The 22,893-nt window shown below is 52.7% G+C and overlaps 1 protein-coding gene across 1 annotated transcript in view; it reads right to left on the bottom strand.

Annotated features, from left to right (window-relative positions):
• The window catches only part of Piezo2 (piezo type mechanosensitive ion channel component 2), a 181,586-nt gene that overhangs the window by 59,401 nt on the left and 99,292 nt on the right, over nt 1-22,893 (bottom strand). Inside the window, exons 17-29 of the mRNA XM_023705295.1 lie at nt 22,755-22,887; nt 21,557-21,717; nt 18,781-18,957; nt 18,398-18,523; nt 17,249-17,449; nt 16,486-16,690; nt 16,299-16,400; nt 15,262-15,427; nt 7,164-7,407; nt 4,976-5,072; nt 4,163-4,322; nt 1,829-1,918; nt 440-561 (exon numbers count right to left, since the gene is read on the bottom strand). Coding sequence (XP_023561063.1) covers nt 440-561; nt 1,829-1,918; nt 4,163-4,322; nt 4,976-5,072; nt 7,164-7,407; nt 15,262-15,427; nt 16,299-16,400; nt 16,486-16,690; nt 17,249-17,449; nt 18,398-18,523; nt 18,781-18,957; nt 21,557-21,717; nt 22,755-22,887 — 1,984 coding nt within the window. The remainder of the gene's footprint in view (nt 1-439; nt 562-1,828; nt 1,919-4,162; nt 4,323-4,975; nt 5,073-7,163; nt 7,408-15,261; nt 15,428-16,298; nt 16,401-16,485; nt 16,691-17,248; nt 17,450-18,397; nt 18,524-18,780; nt 18,958-21,556; nt 21,718-22,754; nt 22,888-22,893) is intronic.

The following is a 22,893-nucleotide window of genomic DNA, read 5'->3' as shown; positions in this document are numbered from 1 at the left end:
ACTTCACTGGAACAGGCAACAACTGACGTTTTAACTGTTAATATTCAGGTGCCACATAAAATAAGGCATGCATATTTGGTTTTCATGTAAGATTTATAAAAATCAAAGGTGGCACATTGGAAATATCTTCCTTAAAAGAACAAAGTAAACAAAATCATGCAAATTTTCTTCACAAGCAGATGTCTACCAGACAGACAGGCTGTGTGTTCTTTATATGCATCTTGCCAAAGAGTACACATTTATAAATCTATTCAGTCATCAAATACTTTATGAAACAAATTAATCTCATTCAAAATGGAAAGGCACAACTGCCCATATTAAAAAACATGTACCGAGGACGCTGGCAGAACCAGAAGTACCGGTACTCTACCACCCTACCAAGCCTCATGCTATCATTCAATGTCACGTGCTCGAGAAGGGAGAAAGCGTCTTGACGTACTCTCATCGTCTTCCTCGGAGAGCCTCTGGGTGTCCTGGCCTTCCCCCGACTCCTGGGTCACGCTCAGCATCCTCTCCTTGCCCTTCTTGTACTTTTGCTGCCTTGCCTTGATGCGATCCATCCTGCAACACAAAGCAGCAGGAATAACACCAGGGCCCTGGCACAGTCTTCTTACGTCAGCGCTTGGACTTCACGCCTTTGTGTGCGTACCTGAAATCCTGGACCAAGCGCTCAGTTTACTTCAAAGTTTGTTAACAACCATGAAACAACAACAAAGTTTGTTAACAACCATTGCTTCCTAGCCACAGTATCTCTCCATGTCAGGCACTGCTCTGCACTCACTCCAGATGCTCGGGGACTAGGGCTCTGCAGCCCAGGGGCGGAGCCTTGGGTGCCATCCCTGACACACCATCGTGCTGGCTATCACGGCAGCCTGAACTCAGCGTGCTCCAAAACATAAGTCCTTTACACACGTTCTGCATTCCAAATGAATGGGAAAAGAGCAAGGTGAAGCCTCGCGAGAGAAATGAGAAACTCCGCATTCTTGAGGCAGGTCTGAGTTTGTTATTGCTATAGGCCTGCTTTTGACAGTGACCTAGAAATAATAACAGCTATGTCACCCCACTTTGCATTACATTCTTCTACATATAACTTACGTGTTGGTGAAAGCACCTACGCTGTGGGAGAGTCTAACGTATAATAGGAAATGCTTCTGCGTGGGTGGGAGGCTGAGATGGAGGGAGACTTGCCCCCAAACTCAGGAACGCTCCCAGCACCACCATGTCCACAGGGAGCTCTTCCAGGTTTTCCGTTCTATGCCATCCCTTGTCCCAGGCAGACTGGTACAGCAGGCTGAGCTCTCAGCACTCACGTGACAGAGGCCACCCTGGGCTCCGGGCCTCCAACACGTTAGCGGAGCTGCTTCTTCCTGGAGACTAGATTACATGACTTCAAAAGACACTCGAGTGAGCCCCTGGCTGGCCTCTTGACCCACGCACCCCACGACTGTTTGCTCCCAGTGCTCGGATGTGGGGGGCCGGTCCCGCTTAGCTGGCTCCATCTTAACAGAATCCCGTGGTAGATGTGAGGCTTGATTTCAAGCACAGGAACCTGACATGGGCTGGCCACTGATGGCTCTCCAGTTGATCTCAAGGCAGATTTCGCTGCTGGTCCTGTCTGGATGGCCCCTGCCTGTGTTCTGCGGCTGCCCTGCTATGCTGCCGTCAAGCAGGGTGGGGCCTGGCCGCCCCAGCACCAGGCCAACGCCACAGGCTGCGGGTACCAGCACAGCTAACTGTAGGGCCTCACGGCTCCCGGCCAGCTGAGCACCTACCACCTGGCCCTGGAAGCCAGAACAGGAAGAAGGACAAGAGCGCAAAGCATCCTTACTGTCTCTTCAGCTGGTCCATGGACTTTTTCTCCTCCTCGATTCTTGCTTTTACGGCTTTTACAATGGTGGCCTGGAAAAGTTCTGCCCCCCTAAAGGGACATTGGAAGCACAAAAGGAATTAGTGTCCTGGTCACTCCTGCCTTCCAGGCACAGGAAGGGCAGCCCAGGCACAGGTCCTGGCTAGACACCAGCCCTTCCATGCATGCCATGGTGAGGACATGAAGGCCGTGAGTCCCACTTACTGTCCCCCTTGGGGTCACTCACCTGTCCTCGCTAGTGTCCTCTGGACCTCCACAGCCTTTCACACCCTCACAACTGTCTTGGCCCCTGCTGCCACAGCCTGCCTCCCCAACCCCTGCAGGAAGGCCCGTCCGAGTGCCCTCCCAGACCCTTTGCTTTGCTGCACGCATGACTTTTCAGTTTTTACAGGGCCAAGCAGACCCCGAGACTGTCTGTCAGGAGACCTGCGCTTCTCGTGCCAGGTCCCTTGCCCTGGGGACCGTGGAGGGGGATGTGCTCATGCTGCGCCTGCTGTGTCCCTTCCCACCTCCAGCCTGGGGTCCCAGCCTGTGTCCTGCCCTTCCTCCTGCCCTCTGCACCTTTCCCAGGACTGGTTCTGACCCACTTGGGCCTGTGCTCAGTGCTTGCTGATCTCGGCACTGGTGGGAACCAGGCCACGCACATCTCTGGGGTGCAGCCTGGGCTCCCCCCATGGAAGAGGGGGGCCTGTCCTGGGCATCCCAGCCTTTCTCCCCTTCCCTCTCACTGTGTGGTCCTGGAAGGCTGGGCTGCCTTGCTTCACCCCTCAGATAACCTCACAGCTGGTGCACTGGAGCTCCTGCTGTCACACTTGCCGTTGCTGGAAGGTGGGCTCCTAGGCTCCATTGGCAGTGAGGGCAGGTAAGGCATGGGCGGAGCAGGGCCCGCACAAAAGTGACCCACACAACTGGATGTGGTGGCATAAGCCTACCCAAGCTGTTGGGGAGGCTGAGGCAGGCGGACTGCAACTTTGAGCCCAGCTTGGAAACTTAGTGACTTAGCAAAACCATGTGTGAAAATAACAATAATCAAAAAGGGGTGAGGATGTGGCTCAGCGCAAAGACTCTGTGTTCAATCTGAAAAGAGAGAACCACAAACAAGAGCCCAAGAGGCCTCTTGCTGCCTCCGGCAGGAGGGGGCACAGTGAGAGGAGCAGGGTGGGGGAGGGTGCCCGTGTGCTGTGACTGTGGCAGAGCAACCCGCAGGAGGTGGCTGCGTCCCTAGGACTCCCAGAGGCTCGGCACCTGGTACAGAGGGCACGTTGTTCTACCAAGCCTGAGCTAGTCTCCAAATTGAAGTCGTCATTCCTGCCACAAGAAGGCCACGCACGCTGAACAAGGGAGACACCTTTGCGAAAGACCCTGTTTCCAATGGTGGCCGAGCCCCCTAAGGGCCATACGTGTTGGAGAGATTGGTACAAAAAAGAGCTGCCTTTCCCTGCCAGTGCCAGCTGAGAGGCAGAACCGCTAACAGCAGGAGCAGAACTGCAAGTGACAGGAAGCTGTCATCACGCTTGGCGAGGGTCAAGGCTGCCACGGGCCCCGCAGGCTAACTGTGGGTTCCTGCTTGCCGTTTCTATGCGGCCACGGGCAGGTAACGCAGTCGGGGTGGCCCTTGAATAAACGGACTCGCGAAGTCAGCCTCCTGCAGGGCGTGGAGGCTGCTCCAGGGAAACAGGTCGTGTGTGAACAGCGGAGTGCACGGCGGTGATGGGACCCCACTCCCAGCCCTTTGGTGCTGCGGTTGAGCCCAGGGCCTTGGGCAAGTTCTGTTCACACGACAGCCCTGGGCTACAGCCCCATAGCCTCACAGCCACCTCTGTCCCTTTGAGGAATGTTTCCTCAGATTATTTGCCCCTCTTAAAAATGGGACTGTTTTCTCCTTCAGACGTTTCCGAAGTTCCTTACACTGAGGAGGGAATCCTACACCGCTGCTCTGCAGAAGATCTGGGAACCCTAACAGCCCTCTCACTGTCAGAACTTTCTTCCTATGAGAGGGCAGAGGAGTGACGGGCTGAGCCAGCCCGAGCGGCGATGCCAGCGTGTCAGCGGGGCAGAAGCAGCAGCTCGGGTGCGCCCTGGGCTCTGCATGCTGCTGCTCACCTTGCACCTGCCCAGGTGTCCTGTGTCACTATCCTGCGTGGGGCCTCACACGCCTGCCTGGCGCTAGGTCCCCTCGACTGTTTCTCCCAGAGGGCATTTCTCAAGCTCTTTCCCCGCTCTTGGGTCCAGCTCGGGCACTGCTTCTCTCAGGTCAGCTCCCCAGAGGAACCCCAGGCTCCCCGCCTGACTGACCTGGATGCCAGGATCTGGGACGCTTTTATGTCAGCCACGACGTGCAGGAAGTAGTAGCTCATGAACACCCTTCGCTGCAGCAGGAGGAAGGCAAAGCAGATGCTGTCCCAGATGATGCCCGCCTCCCCGCTGGGCAGCTTGCAGGACGAGTCGTCAGATGCTGTGGGGCGGGGAGGACACTGAGGTGACGGTCCTTTCCTGTGTGGTTTTTAGGACAGATCTGGCAGCCCTCTGACACCCTCATGACCCCTGGGTTGATTTGGGAACCCAGCCACGCATGCACCAGCATCGACACACATTCCTGGAGCTGACTGGCCACGTGATGGGCTCTCAACAGAAAGAATCAATGCAAGGTGATGGGAGGCTGGGTTAGAAGCCACAGTGGGGACAGCACTAGGTCCTCACAGCCACCATGGAGGCCATGCGTGACTCTGTCCTGGGCTCTGTCCCCTTCATCTTCAGGGGTGGGGAACTTGTCTTCCGGGCTTCCTGGGGAGGGGAGGGCCGGGAGCATGTTGGACCGAGGACCTTGGTCTCTGCTGGGAGATTGGAGCAGCTCCAACTCAAGGAGCACAGCGACTGGAGCACCCGATCCCTCACCCCCTGGGTGAGAGAAGCATCTAGAAAATGGCCAGCAGCAGTGCTTGAGAAGCGACCTCTAGTGTCACAGGTGATGTGTCTAGGTTGTTGCAGTTCTGTCGCCTCCATAGAGGGACAGTCTGGGTCTCCACTCTGATCGCTTCCCTTTTACACAGAACACCACCACTGCCTTCCCCTTCTGCCTTTTTGACCTGGAAGGCCACTCTTCCTTACGCATTTGGTAGCCTTTGACAGTGCAGGCCAGGCTGAAGGCCTGGATCAACCAGCAGCTCTTCTTCACCAGCGTTCCAATGTAGCCGCATGCGCCTATCTGAAAAACACGGGGAAAGCAGGTTCTGGAGCCCTGTGCCTAGCACTTAGCATGCACCTCAGCAGCCCACGGCACGCTGGAGTTGGTGAGGCACAGTGTGCAGGGTCACTGGCAGGCACATGGGCCCACAGTTAAGTCACAGAGTGGTCACGGCCAGCAGCGTGGGAACAGCGTGAGCCTGGGAAAGGGACACCCAACGGGGAGAGGGCGGGCCTGCGTGGGGAGAGCTGTGCCGGGAGACATCACTTCTCAGGAGGACATCACAGCACTGCGCAGGACAAGGCCTGGCTCCACAAGGGCGCGGCGCTAGCTCACACTTGGGTGGAATTCTTTCCTCACAGGTCGAATTAAAGCCATCCTGCCCCCAGGAGACAGCTGAAGAGCAGCCAAGGGCAAGGCTTTTGGGACAGCAACACAGGTGCAGCTTTGGGTTTTCTTCAAAGCAGTGGCTACTCAGCACAGGGTCCTCAGCCCCGAGCAAGGTTCCCCAAGCCACGCTCCCACCCTTCCTGCCACAGAAGGTCCTTCCCCCTTTGGGTCCCTGGAGACCCTCCCATCTATTTTCTTACTGTCAGGGGTTCGCTGTAGCTCCCCATGCAGGAAGCTTCCTCTCAACTTCTCTATGCGGGAAGCTTCTCTCCACTTCTTAAGGCAAGCCCCCCCCTTTCCTCTTTCCCTTCCCTCTTTCTGGGTTCCTCCAGTGTTATGATCATGGTGGTTAGTAAGTGCACTGTCTCCCGTCTTCCCTGTTAGAATGTGAGTTCCTTGAGGATGAAGCCCGAGGACTCTATCACTATTTCTTCAAAACGCGCAACAGTGCTCACTCAGCAAGGACCAGGCTAGAGGAGGGACTGCCCGGGCGGGGAGCAGGTGCCGGGAGCAGCCACTGCAGCAGGTCTGCCAACCTGGCGCAGCCTCAGAAAGGGGGCACTCAGCTGTCAGCTTTTATTTTGCTCTTTAAATTATTTCTGCTTTGGGTTTCTCACAGAAGAGAGGTTTGCGATAATGAGGCACAAGAAAAACTGTAAAAAAAAATTAAAAACAAAAGAAGAAAATGCCTTCCACTTCCTGTTCATGCTTTTCCAGTTTCACTGCCACTCCCAGTGTAAACAGACGGCAGTGCTGACTACAGTCTCCTCTCAACTAGAAAGTCAACCTGTCAGCGGGCCACTGAAAAATACTCAGGTGCGCACACTAAGTGGACTTGTGCGGCCTTCAGACAAGGGACACATGTGCAAAGCCAGCCAGCGAAAGCGACGCCTTCACGGCGGGGTGGGCCTGGCCTCGAGTGCACCGAGCCACAGCATGCAGGATGGGCAGAGGTTAACACAGGAGCTCTCGGGAGAGGCGTTCACTCCTGTAGGGCCTCAAAGCCTGGCGACCACTCGTCCATGGTGCTGAATGTGCAGCCCTTGGGGCTCTCTGGACCCTGGCACTTGTTGCATGGGTGGGCAGGGTGCTCCGCCCTCAGCAGCGAGCCATGCCCAGGGCCAGCTGTTAACAGCATAGCTCTTAGCAGTCAGCCTGCAATCCCACCGGCCTCTGCCACACCTCAGCGGGGAGCCCCTGCCCAGGGACCTGCTGTGTCCTACAGCTCGGAGGTGCAGCACACCCACACCCCGCAGCCTCCTCTGCCTCTCACCACCCACTGCGTTCCGGAGAACCGTGCTCACAGTACACATCTGCAGTTCCAGGTAAGGGTTGCTTTTTGTTTATCAGGCCCATTTGGAGGAGCATTTCCACAGAGCTACATCTTCAGCCCTTTGTATTTTACCCTGAGCCAGGATCTTGCTGAGTTGTCCAGGCCTGTCTTGGACTTGGATGTCCCTGCCTCATCCTCCCAGGTAGCTGGGAACACAGGAGTGGGCCTGCTCTGTTGGGACCATGACATGACTTTGCAAAGATTCGCTAGGTGATTCAGCTCACCAAGGGCAACTTCCCACATCCTATGAGTGATGGAGGGGGTTTTGATTAATATGGGCACTTCAGAATCGACTCCTGTGCGTATGTATTCTTTCACCCTGTGACCTCGAGGTGGCAGAAATGCACAGAGAGCAGAAGGGCTGACCCGGCATGGTGCTGCGGACCCACCGACAGGACATTCTTCATGGTGATTACGAAGACGTTGTACGCGATCAGCCAGTCCCAGTAGCGCAGGATGCTCCTGATGGGCCTCAACAGCAGGTCGCCCCCGAAGAGCAGGAAGTAGAAGCAGGCCACCAAGTAGCCCATGCAGAAGATGCTGATCCGGGTGGTGCCCGTGATGAAGATGATAGTGAGGACGAACCAGAAGAGGTGGCTGAAGATGACCACCTTGGACATGTCCAGGTAGGACCTGAAACCAAGCACAGCCACAAGAGCAGAGCCGGGAGGAACCTCCTCAGGGAGGGAGGCGAGAGCCCGCCCTGCTCTGGGCATTCATGGTGCATGTGGCGTGGCCCCGTGAGCAGCACTCACTCTGCTTCAGGGACACCCTGGGGCCCTCACACGGGCAGCGGGGCCACAGGCTGGGGACACAGTGGGAGCACACTGGTGTGGTCCTGTGTGGGGCAGCTGCTCACCAGTGCCGCTTTGCTGCCTTCTACTTGAGAACTCAAAGCTCATTAAAATGCCTTTATCCTTTTTTTTTTTTTTTTTTTTTTTTTTTTTTGTGGAACTGGGCATTGAACTCAGGCCCTTGTTCTTCCAGGGAGGTGCTTATTCCACTGAGCCATCTCCCCGGCCTTTATTCCTTCTAACAGCAGCTTTACTGAGATAATTTTCAAAGTGTAAAATGTACTCTTTAAAAATACACAGTTTAGTGGTTTTGAGTCCATTCACAAGGCAGGGCAGCATTTTCACTCTCTACTTTTAGATTATATCACCTCAAAAAGAGACTTCAGCCAGGCATGGTGGTACATGCCTATAATCCCAGCACTTGGGAGGCTGAGGCCAAGGATCTTTGTGAGTTCAAGACCAGCCTGGGATACAAAGTGAGCTCAAGGCCAGCCCGAACTGCATTGCAAGACCCTGTCTCAAAAAGACTAAATAAATAAATAAATAAATAAAGGGTAAATACATACATCCATGCATGCAGAGACTTCCTCCCCGTCGGCTGTCACCCCATCCTGACTTCCTTGCAGGCCCTGGCCACCACTAATTTTTTTTTTTTAATTTCAACGTAATATAAGTAGACGTTAATAAGGGAAATATTAGAGGCACTCTTTTTCTATGAACAAATAGAACAAAATTTCATAAAAAAATTAAGTAGAGAACAATAATGGTCACTGTACTATTACCCAGGGTACCAACCGCGGGCAAAAGACTTACAATCAAAGAAACGGGGAAAAACACAAACGTCCTTCTCAGTGAACTAAGAGAGCCCTATAGCATTAATGTATGCATTAAAATATTTTGAAACAATGGAATAAATTGGTGAATCATTTGGGCTTCTCCCTACTTCGTATTTCTCTAACTTCTATCTTGATATACGTGTCTATGACAACATGCATGGTATACATGTATCTCTCATGACACGCACGCATATCACAGATATATATGCTCACATGTTGTTTCTCATGTAAGAGAAGTCTTGTGGTGCTTAAGCTTGTGTGTTTGCCTTATTTCACTTAACATTATGTCGCGTTCATCGGCTCGCAGGTGCTCCCCGTGTGTCCTTCCTCATGCAGAGCGGCACCCCACTGTGCAAACGCCGCACCTCCCTTAACATGCATCTGCTGATGGGCACAGAGGCCACTTCCAAGATGTCACTATTGCCAATCACGTTACTGTCAGTGTGGAAAAGTGTGTATCACAGTTGACAGTGTACCACTATAATACGACCATCTTAACTCCTGGGACGATACCGAAAGGGGGACAAATGGGTCAAAGAGAATTTGTACTTTTAGTTTTTTGAGAAACCTGTACACTGACTTCCATAGTGGTTGTATGAGTTGACGCTCACGCCGACAATGCAGCGCAGCTCCTTCCCCCTCGCCTCAGCAGCACTTGCTAGTGTTAGATTTTGTGATGCTATTCAGTCTTTCTTGGGTGAGATGGAATTCCAGTGTTGTTTTAATTTGTGTTTCTCTTGTGAGCAACAGTGTTGAATACTTCCTTCATGTATTTATCAGCCATTTCCATTTGTACTTTTTTTTCTTTGGTGGAACCAGGGATTGAACGCAGGCCCTTGCGCTTGCCAGGGAAGCGCTTATTCTACTGAGCCGTCTCCCCAGCCCCCCATTGGTACTTCTGAGAAGTGTCTACTCATGTCAGTTGCCCATTTTGTGACTAGGTCTTTTATTTTGGGGTTTCAACTTTTTGAGTTCTTTATATATTCTAGTGTTAGACGTCTGTCACAGAAACACTTTCACCTTTCTCGCAGGTTGTCTGTTCACGTTGCTGTCTGCTTTGCTGCAGTCCAATTGCCGATTCTTGCTTTTACTCCTTGTGCCACTGCACTTCTGCTCAGAAAGTCCTTGCTTACATTTAGGCTTTTAAGAGTCTATCTTTTCTGTCTTCCAGAAAATTAAATGTGTCTGCTTTAACATTTAGATCCTTGACCCATTTTGATTTTAGTTTAGTACGCAGATACATGGGCCTAGACTCGGTCTTCTGCATGTAGATTTCCAATGTTCACAGCAGCATTTATTAGAGGTTGACTTTCCGCTGTGCACATTTTTGGCCCTTTGTCAAAGAGCAAATAGCTGTATATTCCTGGGGCTGTTCTGCATCCTCTGTCCTGTCGTACTGATGCCCCTGAGCTATAGCCCTGGCTCCTGCTTTGAAGCATTAAGTTCATACCTGGGATTGTGAAGCCTCCTGCTTGCACTCGTTACCCGGGATTGCCTTTGCTATTCAGGGTCTCTTCTGTTTCCATGTGAATGTTAGGGGTGTTTTCTCCAGACCTGCGAGAAATGCCACTGGTGTTTTGATTGGGATTGCATCGAATCTGTATGTCAGTTTTGGAAGCACAGCTAGTTTAATGATACTGGTTCTGCCTCTCTAGCAAAGGGACACCTTTGCATTTCTTGCTGCCTTCCTCAACTGCCTTATTCAGACTGATGTAACTTTCATCGTATAGGTCTTTCACTTCCTTGCTTAGGATAATTTCTAAGTATTCAGTTTTTCTTGATGCTATTGTGAGTGGTATTGTTTTCCTGATTTCTTTCACAGTGACTTCATTATTAGTGTAGAGGAATACTTTGATTTTTGTGAGTTTATTTTGTATCCTATTACATCGCTGAATTTAAGTTATTAATTGAGGAGCTTTTTGGTTGATTTTTAGGCATAGAATCTTGTCTTTCGCAAATAAAGATACTTTGAACTCATTTTTTCCCCATATGTATCCCTTTTATTTCTTTCTGTAGCCTAATTGCTCTGGCCAATGTGTCCAGGACTGTTGAACAGGTGAGAGTGGACATTCTTGTCTTGTTCCTGATTTTATATTTTTTGTGGTACTGGGGATTGAACTCAGACCCTGCACTTGTACTGAGCTATCTCCCTGGCGCCTTGTTTCCGATTTTAGAAGGAAACTTTCCGTATTTTCCCATTTAACACGATGTTGGTAACAAGTGACTTTTATCATATTGGGATAAGGTCTGTGTATATCTATTTTCTCCAGAGATTTTTTTAAAATCATGATTAGATGTTGGATTTTGTCAAAGGACTTTTTCTTTTTCATCTATTGAGACAATCGTGTAATTTTTGTCCTTGTTTCTGCTTATGTGATGAGTTACATTTGTTGATTTGCATATGTTGAACCATCCTTGCATCCCTGGGGTGAAGCGTGCTTGGGCACGGCACACAATCCATTTGGTTATCTATGGCATTCTGTTTGCCAGTACCTTGTTTAATCTCAGTTCATTAGAGAGATTAACTTGTAGCTCTCTTTTTGGTTGGATACTTATCTGGTTTGGTGATCAAGGTAATGCTCTTTTGCAAGAATGATTTTGGGAATACTCTTCACTCTCAGTTTCATTAAATAGTTAGAAGAGTATTGCTGCTAGATCTTCCCTGAAGCTGTTACACAAATTGGCTGTGAATTCAACATGTCTGGAGCTTTTCTCAATTGATAGGTTTTTTAAAAAATTACTCCTTCAATTTCATTGTTTGTTATTAGACTGTTTTGGTACTGGGGATCGAACTCAGGACCTTGTGGCACTTATGCCACTGACTTTGTACTTTTTTTTTACTTTCCATTTTATTGATTTCTTCTCTGACCTTTATCATTCCCTTCTTCGTACAAGCTCTGCATTTGGATTATACTCATTTTTCTAAACCTTGAGATGCATCATCAGGTTATTTATTTAGGTTTGTTGTGTTTTGTTGATGTGGGCATTCACAGCTCTAAACTTTCCTTGTAGGAGTGCTTTCATTGTGTCCCAAAAGTTCTGGTATGTTATGCTGGTATTAACACTTTATTCTATGAACTGTCTTATTTCTTCCTTAATTTCTTTTGTGACCTATTGATTATTCAAGAATGTGCTGTTTAACTTCCATGAATTTGCATAGTTTTTGTGATTTCTTTTGCTATTCATTTCTAGTTTCATTGCACTATGATAGTATACACAAGACAATGTCAATTTTTTGCACTTACTTAAGCATAGTTTATTAGCTAGTATGTGGTCTGTTTTGGAGAATAAACCCTTCACTGCTGAAAAGAATGTGTACTCGGCGTTATCTGGTGAAATACTGTCTATAGCTATTCAGCACATCTGTTAAAAGGCTTGGTTCGATTCTGGCATTTTTGAGTTGATCTGTCTACTCATGACAGTGGGGGTGTTGAGGCTCTCCACCATGATTATGTTATGTTTACCCCTGATTTTTTTTAACAGTGTTTGTTTTATGAAGCTGAGTACACCATGGTTTGGTGCATATATGTTCATAATTTTTATCTCTTGCTGTTGAATAGTTCCATTAACTAATAAAAATGTAACGTCCTTCTCTAGCTTTACCTCAAAGTCCACCATGAAAACAGGATAGCTAGTCTCACTTGTTTTCAGGTTCCTGTGGCATGGAGCATTGTTTTCTGTTCTAGATGAATTACCTTTTGTGTTCAATGTGTTTCTTATGTACAAGATACTTTTGGATTTTGTTTCTTGATCCATTCTCCTAATCTGTGTCTTTTGGCTGGTAAACTCAATCCATTTACATTGATAACTGACATTCTTGTCATTGTACTGATTTCCTGTTGCAGTTTTGCTCTTCTTCCTTTCCACTTGATTGCCATCCCTGCCTGATGTATTCATTCTATGAGACCTTTTGGCATGGTTCGCTTCACCGGCTCCTCCTAGGATATACTTGAAGTCTTTAGAGTACTGGTCTGGTAGCCATGAATTTCTTTAAGTACTCTATCATGGAAATATATATATATATATATATTTTTTTTGGTGGTACTGGGGATTGAACTCAGGGCCTTGTGCTTGCTAGGCAAGCACTTATTCTACCGAGCTATCTCCCCAACCCAGAAATATCTTTTTTAAATGAATTTAGGATAGGGTCTACAGGGTGTTCAGGGTCTCACTACACAGACTGGACTCGTAGTGATTCTCCTGTTTCCAGCCTCCCAAGCACTGGGATTACAGGTGCACGCTACCACGCCCAGTCTCATCATGGAAATACCTTATTTTCAAAATTCCTCCTGTATTTCTAGAGGAGGCATGGATGATTGCAGAGCAAAAGAAACCTTAAAATGCAAATGGAAGAAAAAAGTTAAAGGATTTCTTCTCCAAACTAGAAATTAATAGATAAATTAACAAATCATATTTCATACAATAGTTTTGAGAAGACTCTCTTTAGAGTTGGAAGAGCCCAGACATTCCTCTGATGGGCTTGGGGCTCTTTCCAGCCCTCTGTCCTGGGCTGGACATACCAGCCTCAGTTAGGAACCCTTTTGTGGACAGATGCTGAGATTGGTGTCTGGGACTTGGAGCCCTGCAGGAAGGCACAGCTGCTGGGACCTCGAAAGCTGGGTGTCCAGGCAGCCCAGGCAGCCTGCATTCACTGGGTTATGGCTTCTTTTTTGTGAGTAGTTTGCTTTGGCTATTTCTCTTTCCAGGTGAGAAGCATCAAGCTAACAATTCTGGATGTACTCTTTGATTAAATAGGTCGTAATTTTTCAGGAGGTTAGTGCATACCTTGTAACAGAACATGCACCTGGCCTACCAGCATGATGAGGGGGCATGGATGATGAGCGGTGTCTGATGCATTTTTCAAATAGGTGACCTGTTGACCTTCCCTTTGGCAGATCAAAGTTTAAGGCACTTTTATGTACTCTTCTCTAGAAGCCGTTGCATCCTTGCTTGGCTACGTAAGCAGAGGAGGAACGGGAGAGGCCAGGAATTCTTGGGGCCTACAACCACCCATGGGTGACCAGGGAAGTGGCCAGGCTCCAAGGGCCCTCTGAGACAGGCATGGGTTAAAGTCAGTGTGCACGCACGTGTGTGTGCACGTATGTGTGCTAGGGCAGCGTGTACTGCACACCCAGCACCTCCCTCCTGGCCCATGGCCAGGCCGCCCTTCCTCCAAGCCTGGCTCTCCTCAACACGTGCTGCCTCCCTTTCAGATCCTGGCGTTTGGGCTTGTGGACACACGGCCCAGAGAATGATGTGTCATGCCTGCCCAAGCCTGCAGGAGCAAAGCTGCTCACAGCCCCGTCTGGTTCTACCAGGCAGTTCTCAGCTCCCTCTGTGTAGGAGGAAGGATGGCACTTATTTGATCAACAGGTCTAAAAATGTGAAATAAATCAATTTTTTAAAGGAGGCAGCTTTAAAAATGAGTGCTGCCTAAAAGCTTTGATCTGCATCGATCTTGGAGCTTTCATGAATGCACTGTGAAATGCTGAGCCTGTCGCTTCACAGCATGCAGATGGGTGTGCCGGGCCGATGCACTCGCAGCATCGGGAGAAGAGGCACGTTTGGAAGCCTTGCCCTAGCCAGCGTCTACAACAGCATCTCGCGTCTGAGCCAGGTGCTGTAGTGATACCTGCACCCCAGCCAGCCTGGGGAGCTTAGTGATTCAACTCTGCCTTGACAAGAAAAGAGGGCTGGAGAAGTAGACCCATGGGAAGCCCTGGGTTGAAGGCAGGAGGGTCAATCGCAAGTCCATATGGCAAATCACACTGAGGGAAAGTCACTTGTTGTTTCAAGCCTGTTGAGCTTGTGCAGCCTCAGGGTGCCAAAGCACTTAGGCTGCACAGGTGGGGCCTGGTGGAAGGGCTCTGGTCCCTGACATCCTGTCCTGCTCCACAGTCTCAAAGTGCCTGCAACAGCCCTGAACTTGGGCTTCACTGGGGAATGGGGTGCTACTGAAGTGACAATGTGCCCTGCAGTCCAGAGCCTCAGGGACAGGACAGAGCATAAGGAAAGGACTCTGCCTCTGAAGCTGGCACTCGGTGGAAAGCAGCAGGAGGCCCTGGGCAAGGGCCCTGGGACTGGGCTGGGAGCATCCTTCTGTGCCTAAATGTCCCCCCAGAGCCCCACAGGCCTTTTCAGAGATGGCTGGATCCAGAGCGTGTGATGCTGGCATTAAGAGTAAATGATTAGTGAATCAGCCCACTGATTGGCTTGTTCTGGCTAGGGTTAAGGTGTGAATGATACATCTGTGCAGGGCGGGGAGCCCGCTTACAATACAAGGGCCAGAAAGTCTTGTTTTCCCTCTTGTTGCTTTCGCTGGCTTCTGCAGCAGGAATGGCTGCCCTCTGCCATGCGCCACCCTGCCTCGGAGCCAGCTGATGAGAGGCTGAAACCTCTACGGACTGTGAGCTAACTAAACCTCTCCCCCTTGAACTGGGGGCACTGGGTATTTAGTGTCAGCAATGAGAGAAAAGTACGTAACAGAGGGCACACTGGTACCCTGAGGACAGTGGCTCTACCTTGACCCATGCCGACAGGTGGGGGCAGGGCTCCCCCTCACCCTTGGGACAGCCCAGGACGCAGCTGCCTCCGGGCCAGGCCAACCCCCTCACACAGGACCCAAGAAGTCACAAGACAAGGGCCACCAGAGAAGGCAGAGAGAAACTGATATGTCCAAATCAGCACTGTCACAGGGTCACCTAACAGGCTAGGATTGCAAGATGTGCAGATAACACAAAGAGGGGACAGCACGCAGGGCTCATGGCCCTCCTTGCTCAGTGTCCGAGGGCACAGGACAGAGGGAGGCAGGGGGCAGCGGAAGTAGCCTTCCTGAAAGCACCTGCCCTTGTGGTTACCTGCAGTGGATGAAGTCCGGGACAGGGTTGTGCTGGCTGAAGGAGGCCGCATCCAGGCTCATGCAGATCTCCACGTTGTCGCCGGCCATAATGCGCACGGCAGCCTTGTTCTCATCCTCGAAGATCTGCCGTTGCAGGGAGGCACACAGGAGCAGCATGAAGTCGTCTGCGAGAGGACGGGCGGTCACTAGGGCCCAGCTCCTCTCCTGGGCTTCCCTGTAGCTCAGCTTCCATGAGGGACAAAGGTGACCTGCGCTGCAGAGCCACCCAGGCAGGCATGGGAGCGCTGCACCAGTGGCCCAGGTCTCTACCCGGCAGCCGGCTCTACTGGTTGCTTCTTTGTTTCTAAAATTAAACTTGTGGTGCAGTGAGATAGCCCAGCAGACTTTGCGCCTGCTGGAAGCACAGGGACTGGGGTTCAATCCCTGGCACCCCATGCCACACCGGCCCTGCCCCCAGGCACACTGATCCAGCAACCAAGTCAGGTGTGGCGGCACACACCTGTGACCCTGGCGCTGGGGAGCCTGAATACAGCAGGCTCACCACGAGTCTGGGCTGTGTAGTGAGACCTTGTACCAAATACATTTAAAAAATTTAAAAATTAAATTAAACCTGCATGTGTCCAAGCCCAGGCTCTCCTAGGCCCTGCTCACTCACTCCTTACCACCTCAGCTGGGGCAGCCACTCCAGTATGGGCTGCAGCTGCCAAGGTGCTCTCTGAAGACGGGGGGCCCTGCTGCACTTCCTGTGTCTGTCCCATCCTGACACACAGGCCTCACTCTGAGGCCTAGCCTCTCAAGGGCTGATGTATGTGTGTGCGTGCATGCACGTGTGTGTAATTATGGAAATGCTAAGGGACTTTGCTGTCAACTCATGAATTTGGTAAGTAACAGAGCAAGTGCAAGCTCTCCAGGACTTGGGGGGCAGAGGCCCCGGTCAAGTCTCTCTGTGCTTACGAAGCTGGGGAGAAAGCCAGGCGCTGACACATAGCCCGTGGCGAACACAGAACGTGCACCCAGGTCCTGTGCCCCACTTACAGACGAGGAACACAGGGTTGGGGCGCACGATGAAGTCGGGGAAGTACAGCCACTTGATGATATTGTCGTTGAAGTTGGCCCCCTTGAGCCTCCACGGGTAATCTGCAGAAGGCACATGGCCAGTCAGCTCTGCCCTACCCTCCCTCCCTTCCCTCCTCCGGATGGGGCAGGGCCGTGGGGTGCTCACCTCGACAGGGGGCAGGAGGCACCCCGATGCACACCAGGTACTGCAGGGTGAGGATACAGGCCAGGAAGCAGCAGTACTTGGGCCACACCTCTGCGATGGCTTTCCTCCGGCGGCGGTACAGAACGCCGATCAGCCAGCAGGCATGGAGCATGGCATAGAAGTCCATCCTCTGGCCAATGACGTTCACTGACATTAGGAAACAGGTCTGCATAAAGATGACAAAGGCAAGAGAATTGGGTTTACAGGGAAGGGGCATGGTGTCCAGGACCAGCCTGGTGGCAGCGATGGCCCCCAAGGCGTCCCTGCTGGCTCTGCAGAGAGACTTCTAGCAAGCAGACAGAGTTTGGATTCTTCTACAGTACTGTTTAATAACCTCTGGCAACAGTGACGGGGCCACAGCCAGGAGGTTTTCCTGCCAAGTCCCTTTCTCTGAAGGGACTGGCACAGCCACCATCATGCAGGTTAGACAGTTCCTTTGGCTACAGATTGACTTGCAGAATGCATGGACAGAAAGAAGGCCAATGATTTCTGTTCTTTGGAAGAAACTAGCAACAATAGCTGACATGTTTAGATGGCTCCCAGGGTCCTCAGGGCAGTGCCTGCTGGGGAAAAGTGGACACTGCCATGGCTCTCCACAGATACCCAGCAGAGCCGGCCTACCAATTCCCAGCAGCCAGTGCTCCAGGTACCCACGGGGACAGTGCTCAAAGTGGCCACTGAAGTCATTACGCAAGAGAGCAGCAGAGTGCAAAAGGAAACTCACCTCCAGGCCAAACTTGTAGAAGAAGTAATTCACGAAATACTTGGCGCAGTTAACCAACCCATCATCCAGGTGGAGCCGGGTGATGTCGTGGAAGATGGTCTTAGACACTGGTGCTGTCAGGTTGTTCCGGCCGCGATAATACTCCTGGTGGCGGTAAATGGTGACTTCGAAGGCCAGGATGGCCAACATCAGGAGATTATTCTACACATATGGGACAGGCAGACACAGTGTATACAGAGATGCTTTATGGTTTGGTTATTTTAAGCAATTCCCAAGATAAATCATCATATTTAACTGTGGGTGTCTAAAAGGGTTTCGTAAGACCCCACTTGCACCCAGTATAACCTGAAGCTCCGGCATCACTTTCTCTGTCTTATTTATTGGTGTGTCATCCCCAAACATCTGTTTGTTTATCCTTCTCACTGCTATGAGAGCCGAGGATATCCCAAGGACATCTACCATATGAGAAAACTTAGAAACCACACAGTGTCACTGGGCTGTCTCTACAGTATTTAAAAATCCCAGGTGCTGTGTGTAAGGTTCTGAGCTGCCCGTTCTGCAATGTGACTGCGACTGCGGAAGTATCCACCAAAGAGAAAAGTGAAAGATCTGAAGTGTCTTGTTTTGTTGTGCTTATACACTGTGGCATTTAAGTTCTTGCAAAGATACGCTTAACTGTATTGCGTCTAACTGTGACCTATGCTCTGTAGTAGATATTACAGAAGAACAGAATTTACACAGCGAGAATATCTTGTAACAGTGCCCCTCCTTTTCACAAGTAATCGCCACTGACTGTATAGTAAACGTCATTCAGTACTTTTCTTCGTGTCTAGGCAAGGCCATACCGTCAGCAGGGCTCTGAGGTCGCCTTAGCTGGGCAATGCGCTCGGCGAGGCTCAGCCCGATGTGCCCTTTCGCCCTGCCCGTGCGATGTTTGCGCTCTGTCTCGTGAAGGGTTCGCCTACTTTATGTAGCCACGTTCAGAGCACACCGCTGGCTTCCCTACACTGACTGCCGTGTGTCGCTGGCTGCTTCCAAGGAGGCTCTAGCAGCTACCGAGAAGGTGAGGTTCCACTCAGCTGTGCTGAGGGTTCAAGGCCAGGCCCACGGGGCAGCTGTGTGGACACCCAGGCATGGCCCGGCCCTCACCCTCAGGTAGACAAGCAGCGGGGAAGACTTCCTCAGGCCGACCCACTCGGTGGGGTCGATCGGAGCGCTGTAGAGCAGGGACTTGTTCAGCTCATTGAGCGGTATGTTGGTTTGGCTTTCGTTTGGCTAAAAAGAAGAGAAAAATGGAATAAAAATGGGTCCCAGATCAAAAGAGTTCTTACTGGTCTTCAGCTTCGAGGGGGGCATCAAGGCACAGAGGGACAGGCCCGTCTCCTGGGGACAGTGTTTCAAGAGTGCACTGAGGCCCAGCACCCAGCTGGGGCAGATCTAAGTGGAAGGAACGGTGCAGCGGTGGGGCGCACAAGCGTGAAGGCCCCGCCCCGCTGCCCGCTGCCAGAGGTGGGTGCGCCCGCCGGGCTCACCCAGGCACAGCTGATGGAAAAGGTGCTGGGCTTGATGGTCTGGAGCTGGTACAGCATCTTGCAGACGATGATCACGCACGTCCAGACGGTGCAGACGCTGGAGGCCAGGCGGCGCAGCTTGGCATACGGCAGAGCGAAGGCCCAGCAAATCAGAAACACGTAATTGAACAAGGACACCTAAAAACGGAAGCCAGAAATGGGACGAAACAGGTCTCACGTGGGCGGAGCATCGAGGCACAGCCGCTTCATCTGCTCAGCTGGTCCAGGGCTGGTGCGGTCTTCATGCACCGCCCCTGCCCTTGGTGCAGGGGACACGTGACTGAGCGAGATGCGGCCTTGGGGACACTGCATCCTCCCTGGGAGTGCAGCAAGGGCAAGCCACCATGGTAACAGTGGCTTCCCCTCACACTCACGGGGAAGAGGGCAGTACATTCTGGGTGAGGCCAGGGGTGCAGAGGTAGGAAAACACCAAGCACGCGGCCGCAGCAGGCAGCCGACACTCCAAGCTGGGAGCACAGCGGGCAGCAGCGGTGGGCGTGGAAGGGCAGCCAGAGCCGAGCTTCCCTGGCTCGCTCTGAAGCAAGCAAAGGCTCAGGGGTTCACTGTTCCTCAGACTGAGCGCTGTGACACAGGGCAGCACTTGTCACAAGGAAATGCGGCTGATGGGAGCCGTGCAGGGCCTAGTGGGACAGCGCTAGGTAGAAGCAGCAAGTGAGAAGCCGAAGTGACGCAGCCCTGCAGCCCCAAGTGTGTGACCTGCAGCTGAGCCTCCCCCACTCCGTTCAGCAGCTGAGCATGTGTGGGTCTCCTTTGCTTTCTCTTTTATCTCTCTCTCCTCCTCTCTGCCTTTCTCCCTTCCTTCCTTCTTTTCTCTTTCTCTTTCTCCTCTCTCTCTCCCTCTTCCCCTCCCCTCCCCCTCCCCCTCTGTCTCTTCTGCACCTGACCCTCTCTCTTACTTAAGGCCCGCCGTTCTCACACAGTCATCTTCCTAGCTGGACATGTGGTGCATGCTGTAGATCCTAGCACTTGGGAGGCTGAGGCAGAAGGAACACAAACCTGAGTCCTGCCTGGGGAATTCAGTGAGGTCCTGCCTCAAAATAGGGGATAAGATGTGCTGAGCATGTAGCTCAGTGTGATGGCCTTGGATTCAGTCTTCACACAGAATGAAACTGAAATGGTCTTCCTAGGCCTGCAGGACCGCAAGGCCCACCTCCTCACAGGGCAGAGGTCACTGTGCATCACATGTGGCCGCCTCAGAAATGGCATCGAGCATTTTCATCCAAACACCTCTGTTCCTTCCATTTCTTTCTAACCTTCTGCCCCTCAGGAATCAGCCAGTCCCCATGTGGTGACAATGCGGGACTCTTCTGCTCGCAGTCAGTAGGCCCGCCTGTCAACTCCCGAGGCCCGTCACCGGGAGGCAGTGCAGGTGCCCGGTTTCTGGCAAATGCCTGCTCTGCTCTTGCTCCCACCTAAACCATCCCTTTCCACCTTGGGGCTCCTGTGGACGCTCCGGCTCCGACGGTGCAGCTCAAAGCAATCACTACACAGCACCACTGGGATCCTTGGCTATTATCTGACTTCTGAATGATTACAGCCAGTAGTTCCACTTTTGGGGGAGCAAGATGCTGAGTTGCAACCAATTCAACAGCCACCTGAGGTACTTAGGGCCTGGCGGAAGCGATGTGCCGCACAGATGCAAAAGGCCAGCATCCCTGGGTGAAGGGGCGCTCCCAGCGTGCAGGCAGAGGCCTCTCCTAACGGGGTGGCAGGGAACCTTCATCCTGGCTCAAGGAACCCAAGAGTGAGTCAAGGGCTTGACCAGATTTGAGGCCTTGGAGTGACCCTTTGGAAAGTCATGGTCCCCAAGGAGAAAGGAGAAAGGAACCCAGCCGTGGGGTAGGAAAGCAGCCCTCACAGAACATACAGCACGGGTTATACCAGGAGCGATTCTGCAGTGAGGGAGTGTGCAGAGTGTGTGGCTGCCCCGTCCCCCTCCCTCCCCCTCCTCTCTCCACCCTTTCTCTCCCTTCCCCCTCCCCTCTGCCCTCCTCTCCCTTCATCATCCCTCTCTTCTCCTGTCTTCCCTTCCCCTGTCCCTTTTCTCTCCCCTCCCCTCTCTTCTCCCCATCTCCTCCCTCTCCATTTTCCTCCCCTCCTCTTCTCTCCCCCTCCCCTCCCTCTTCCCTCCCCTCTTCCCCCTCTTCCTCCCCTCTCTTCTCCCCTCTCTTCCCCCTCTCCTTTCTTCTCTTCTCCCCATCTCCTCCCTTCCTCTCCCTCCCTTCTCCTCTCCTCTCCTCCCCTTTCCCTTCTCCTCCTCTCCTTCGTCTTCTCCCCTCCCTTCCTCTTCCCTCTCCTCTCCTCCCCTCCCCTCTCCTCCCCTTTCCCTTCTCCTCCTCTCCTTCGTCTTCTCCCCTCCCTTCCTCTTCCCTCTCCTCTCCTCCCCTCCCCTCTCCTCCCCTTTCCCTTCTCCTCCTCTCCTTCGTCTTCTCCCCTCCCTTCCTCTTCCCTCTCCTCTCCTCCCCTCCCCTCTCCTCTCCTTTCTCCTCCCCCTTTCTCCCTCCCTTCTCTCCCTCTGCTCCCCTCTCTCCCTCCCCTTCCTCTTTCCCCTTCTTCCCCTCCCGTCCTCCCCCCTTCTCCTCCCCCTCTCTTCTTTCCCTCTACTCCCCTCTTTTCCTCGCCTCTGCTGCAGCTGCAGTCAGGGCCTTGTGCCTCCCCAGAGCCACCCTGCTGTGCTGCCTTCAGAGGAGCCCTGGGCAGCCCTGTGCTCACTTGCCTCTTTCACAGACACCCAGATGATGTAGGAGGACACGACCTTGATGATGTGCAGCTCCAGGATCCACCACATGAACACCTGCAGCTTGTGGAAGTACTCCAGGAACCTCAGGAAGAGCACGGTGAGCCGGTCGATCACCAGGTGCCACTTGTTCCGGAGATCTGCAACCCAGAGCAGGCCCGAGAGCACAGGCGAGTGCTGCGCTATTCACGGAAGTGTGGTCTGGTCTTACGGAGACTGGGGGACAGTACCACTCGGCCACCTTCTATCCCGTTAGTGCAGTGGTGGCAGACCCACCGTGTGTGCCACGGCGAGCGGTTTCTATCACCAAAAGCTCTATCATTGTTTCTTTTCTTTTCTTTTTTTTTTTTTTTTAACATAAGAGTTGGTTTTTCTAAACCAAAGCCTCAGCGTTCAGGTTTAATGGCAGTGCTGGCAGTGTGCGACAGAGAGGTAGGCTCGGGTTGCAGTCTGGGCCTCGGTCCCTACAAGGTCACGGTGACTGGCTCAGTGTGAAGAATCCTGGCCTCGCCTGAGCCGCCCTCCCCTCATCTCCTTCCTCCGGAGCAGACCTTCCTAGCCCGGGCGGCTGTCATCATTGCTGGGCCCGGGCCTGACGCTAAGCCAGGCCCAGAGCTTGTGAAGTAGTGCACTGGCCCCAGGACGCAGGGAGCAGCCCAGGGAAGAGGCTGGGTGAGCCGGGTGAGCCGGCCACACATGCCGAGGGGGCAGGCGGCACTGGCGGGCCAGCGAGGAGCCCACTGCAGGCGCGTGAGTGCCACCCCAGCCCCGGCGCCTGGCCTGGGGATTCCTGCCCCACCCTAGGGACGCAGGGTGCTAGGCACCAGGCAGGTCCCCTGGCCCTTTCTTGGCCGTCTGCGATGGCTCTGAGAAGGGACAGGTTAGGGAGCTGGCCTTTGAGAAAGATCTTGCGTCCTGTGCTATTATTAATTAGACAAACCACAAAATAAAAAACATGACAGGAAGCAGCGAGACAGATCTTCCACAGAGGGAAGGGGACCTGCGGGGGCTGGAGCTGTGTCACCAAGCGGAAGCCCCGGCGCGCACAGCAGCGCAGGCCGGCAGGCGGGCGGCCACGGCCTCCGGGCTCCCAAGGTCGCAAGGCCCCAGGTCGTGGTCGCAAGGCCGGGCGCCCGCCGCCAGCCCGCCCGCCTGCTCAGAGGCCCGGCTGGCTCACCTGACACGTCCCCGTCCTCCGACTCCGCCTCGTCCTCGTCCCCGGCCTCGTCCCCGTCCTCCTCGTCGTCCGGACCCTCCTCCTCCTCCTCGCTGGCGCGGCCCGGCTCGCCCTTCCCGGGCCCCTCCGGCCGCTCCCG

Source organism: Octodon degus, unplaced genomic scaffold (genome assembly GCF_000260255.1).
Source record: "Octodon degus isolate 3935 unplaced genomic scaffold, OctDeg1.0 scaffold00216, whole genome shotgun sequence".
Classification (NCBI taxonomy): domain Eukaryota; kingdom Metazoa; phylum Chordata; class Mammalia; order Rodentia; family Octodontidae; genus Octodon; species Octodon degus.
This window is presented reverse-complemented; position numbering and strand designations above follow the sequence as displayed.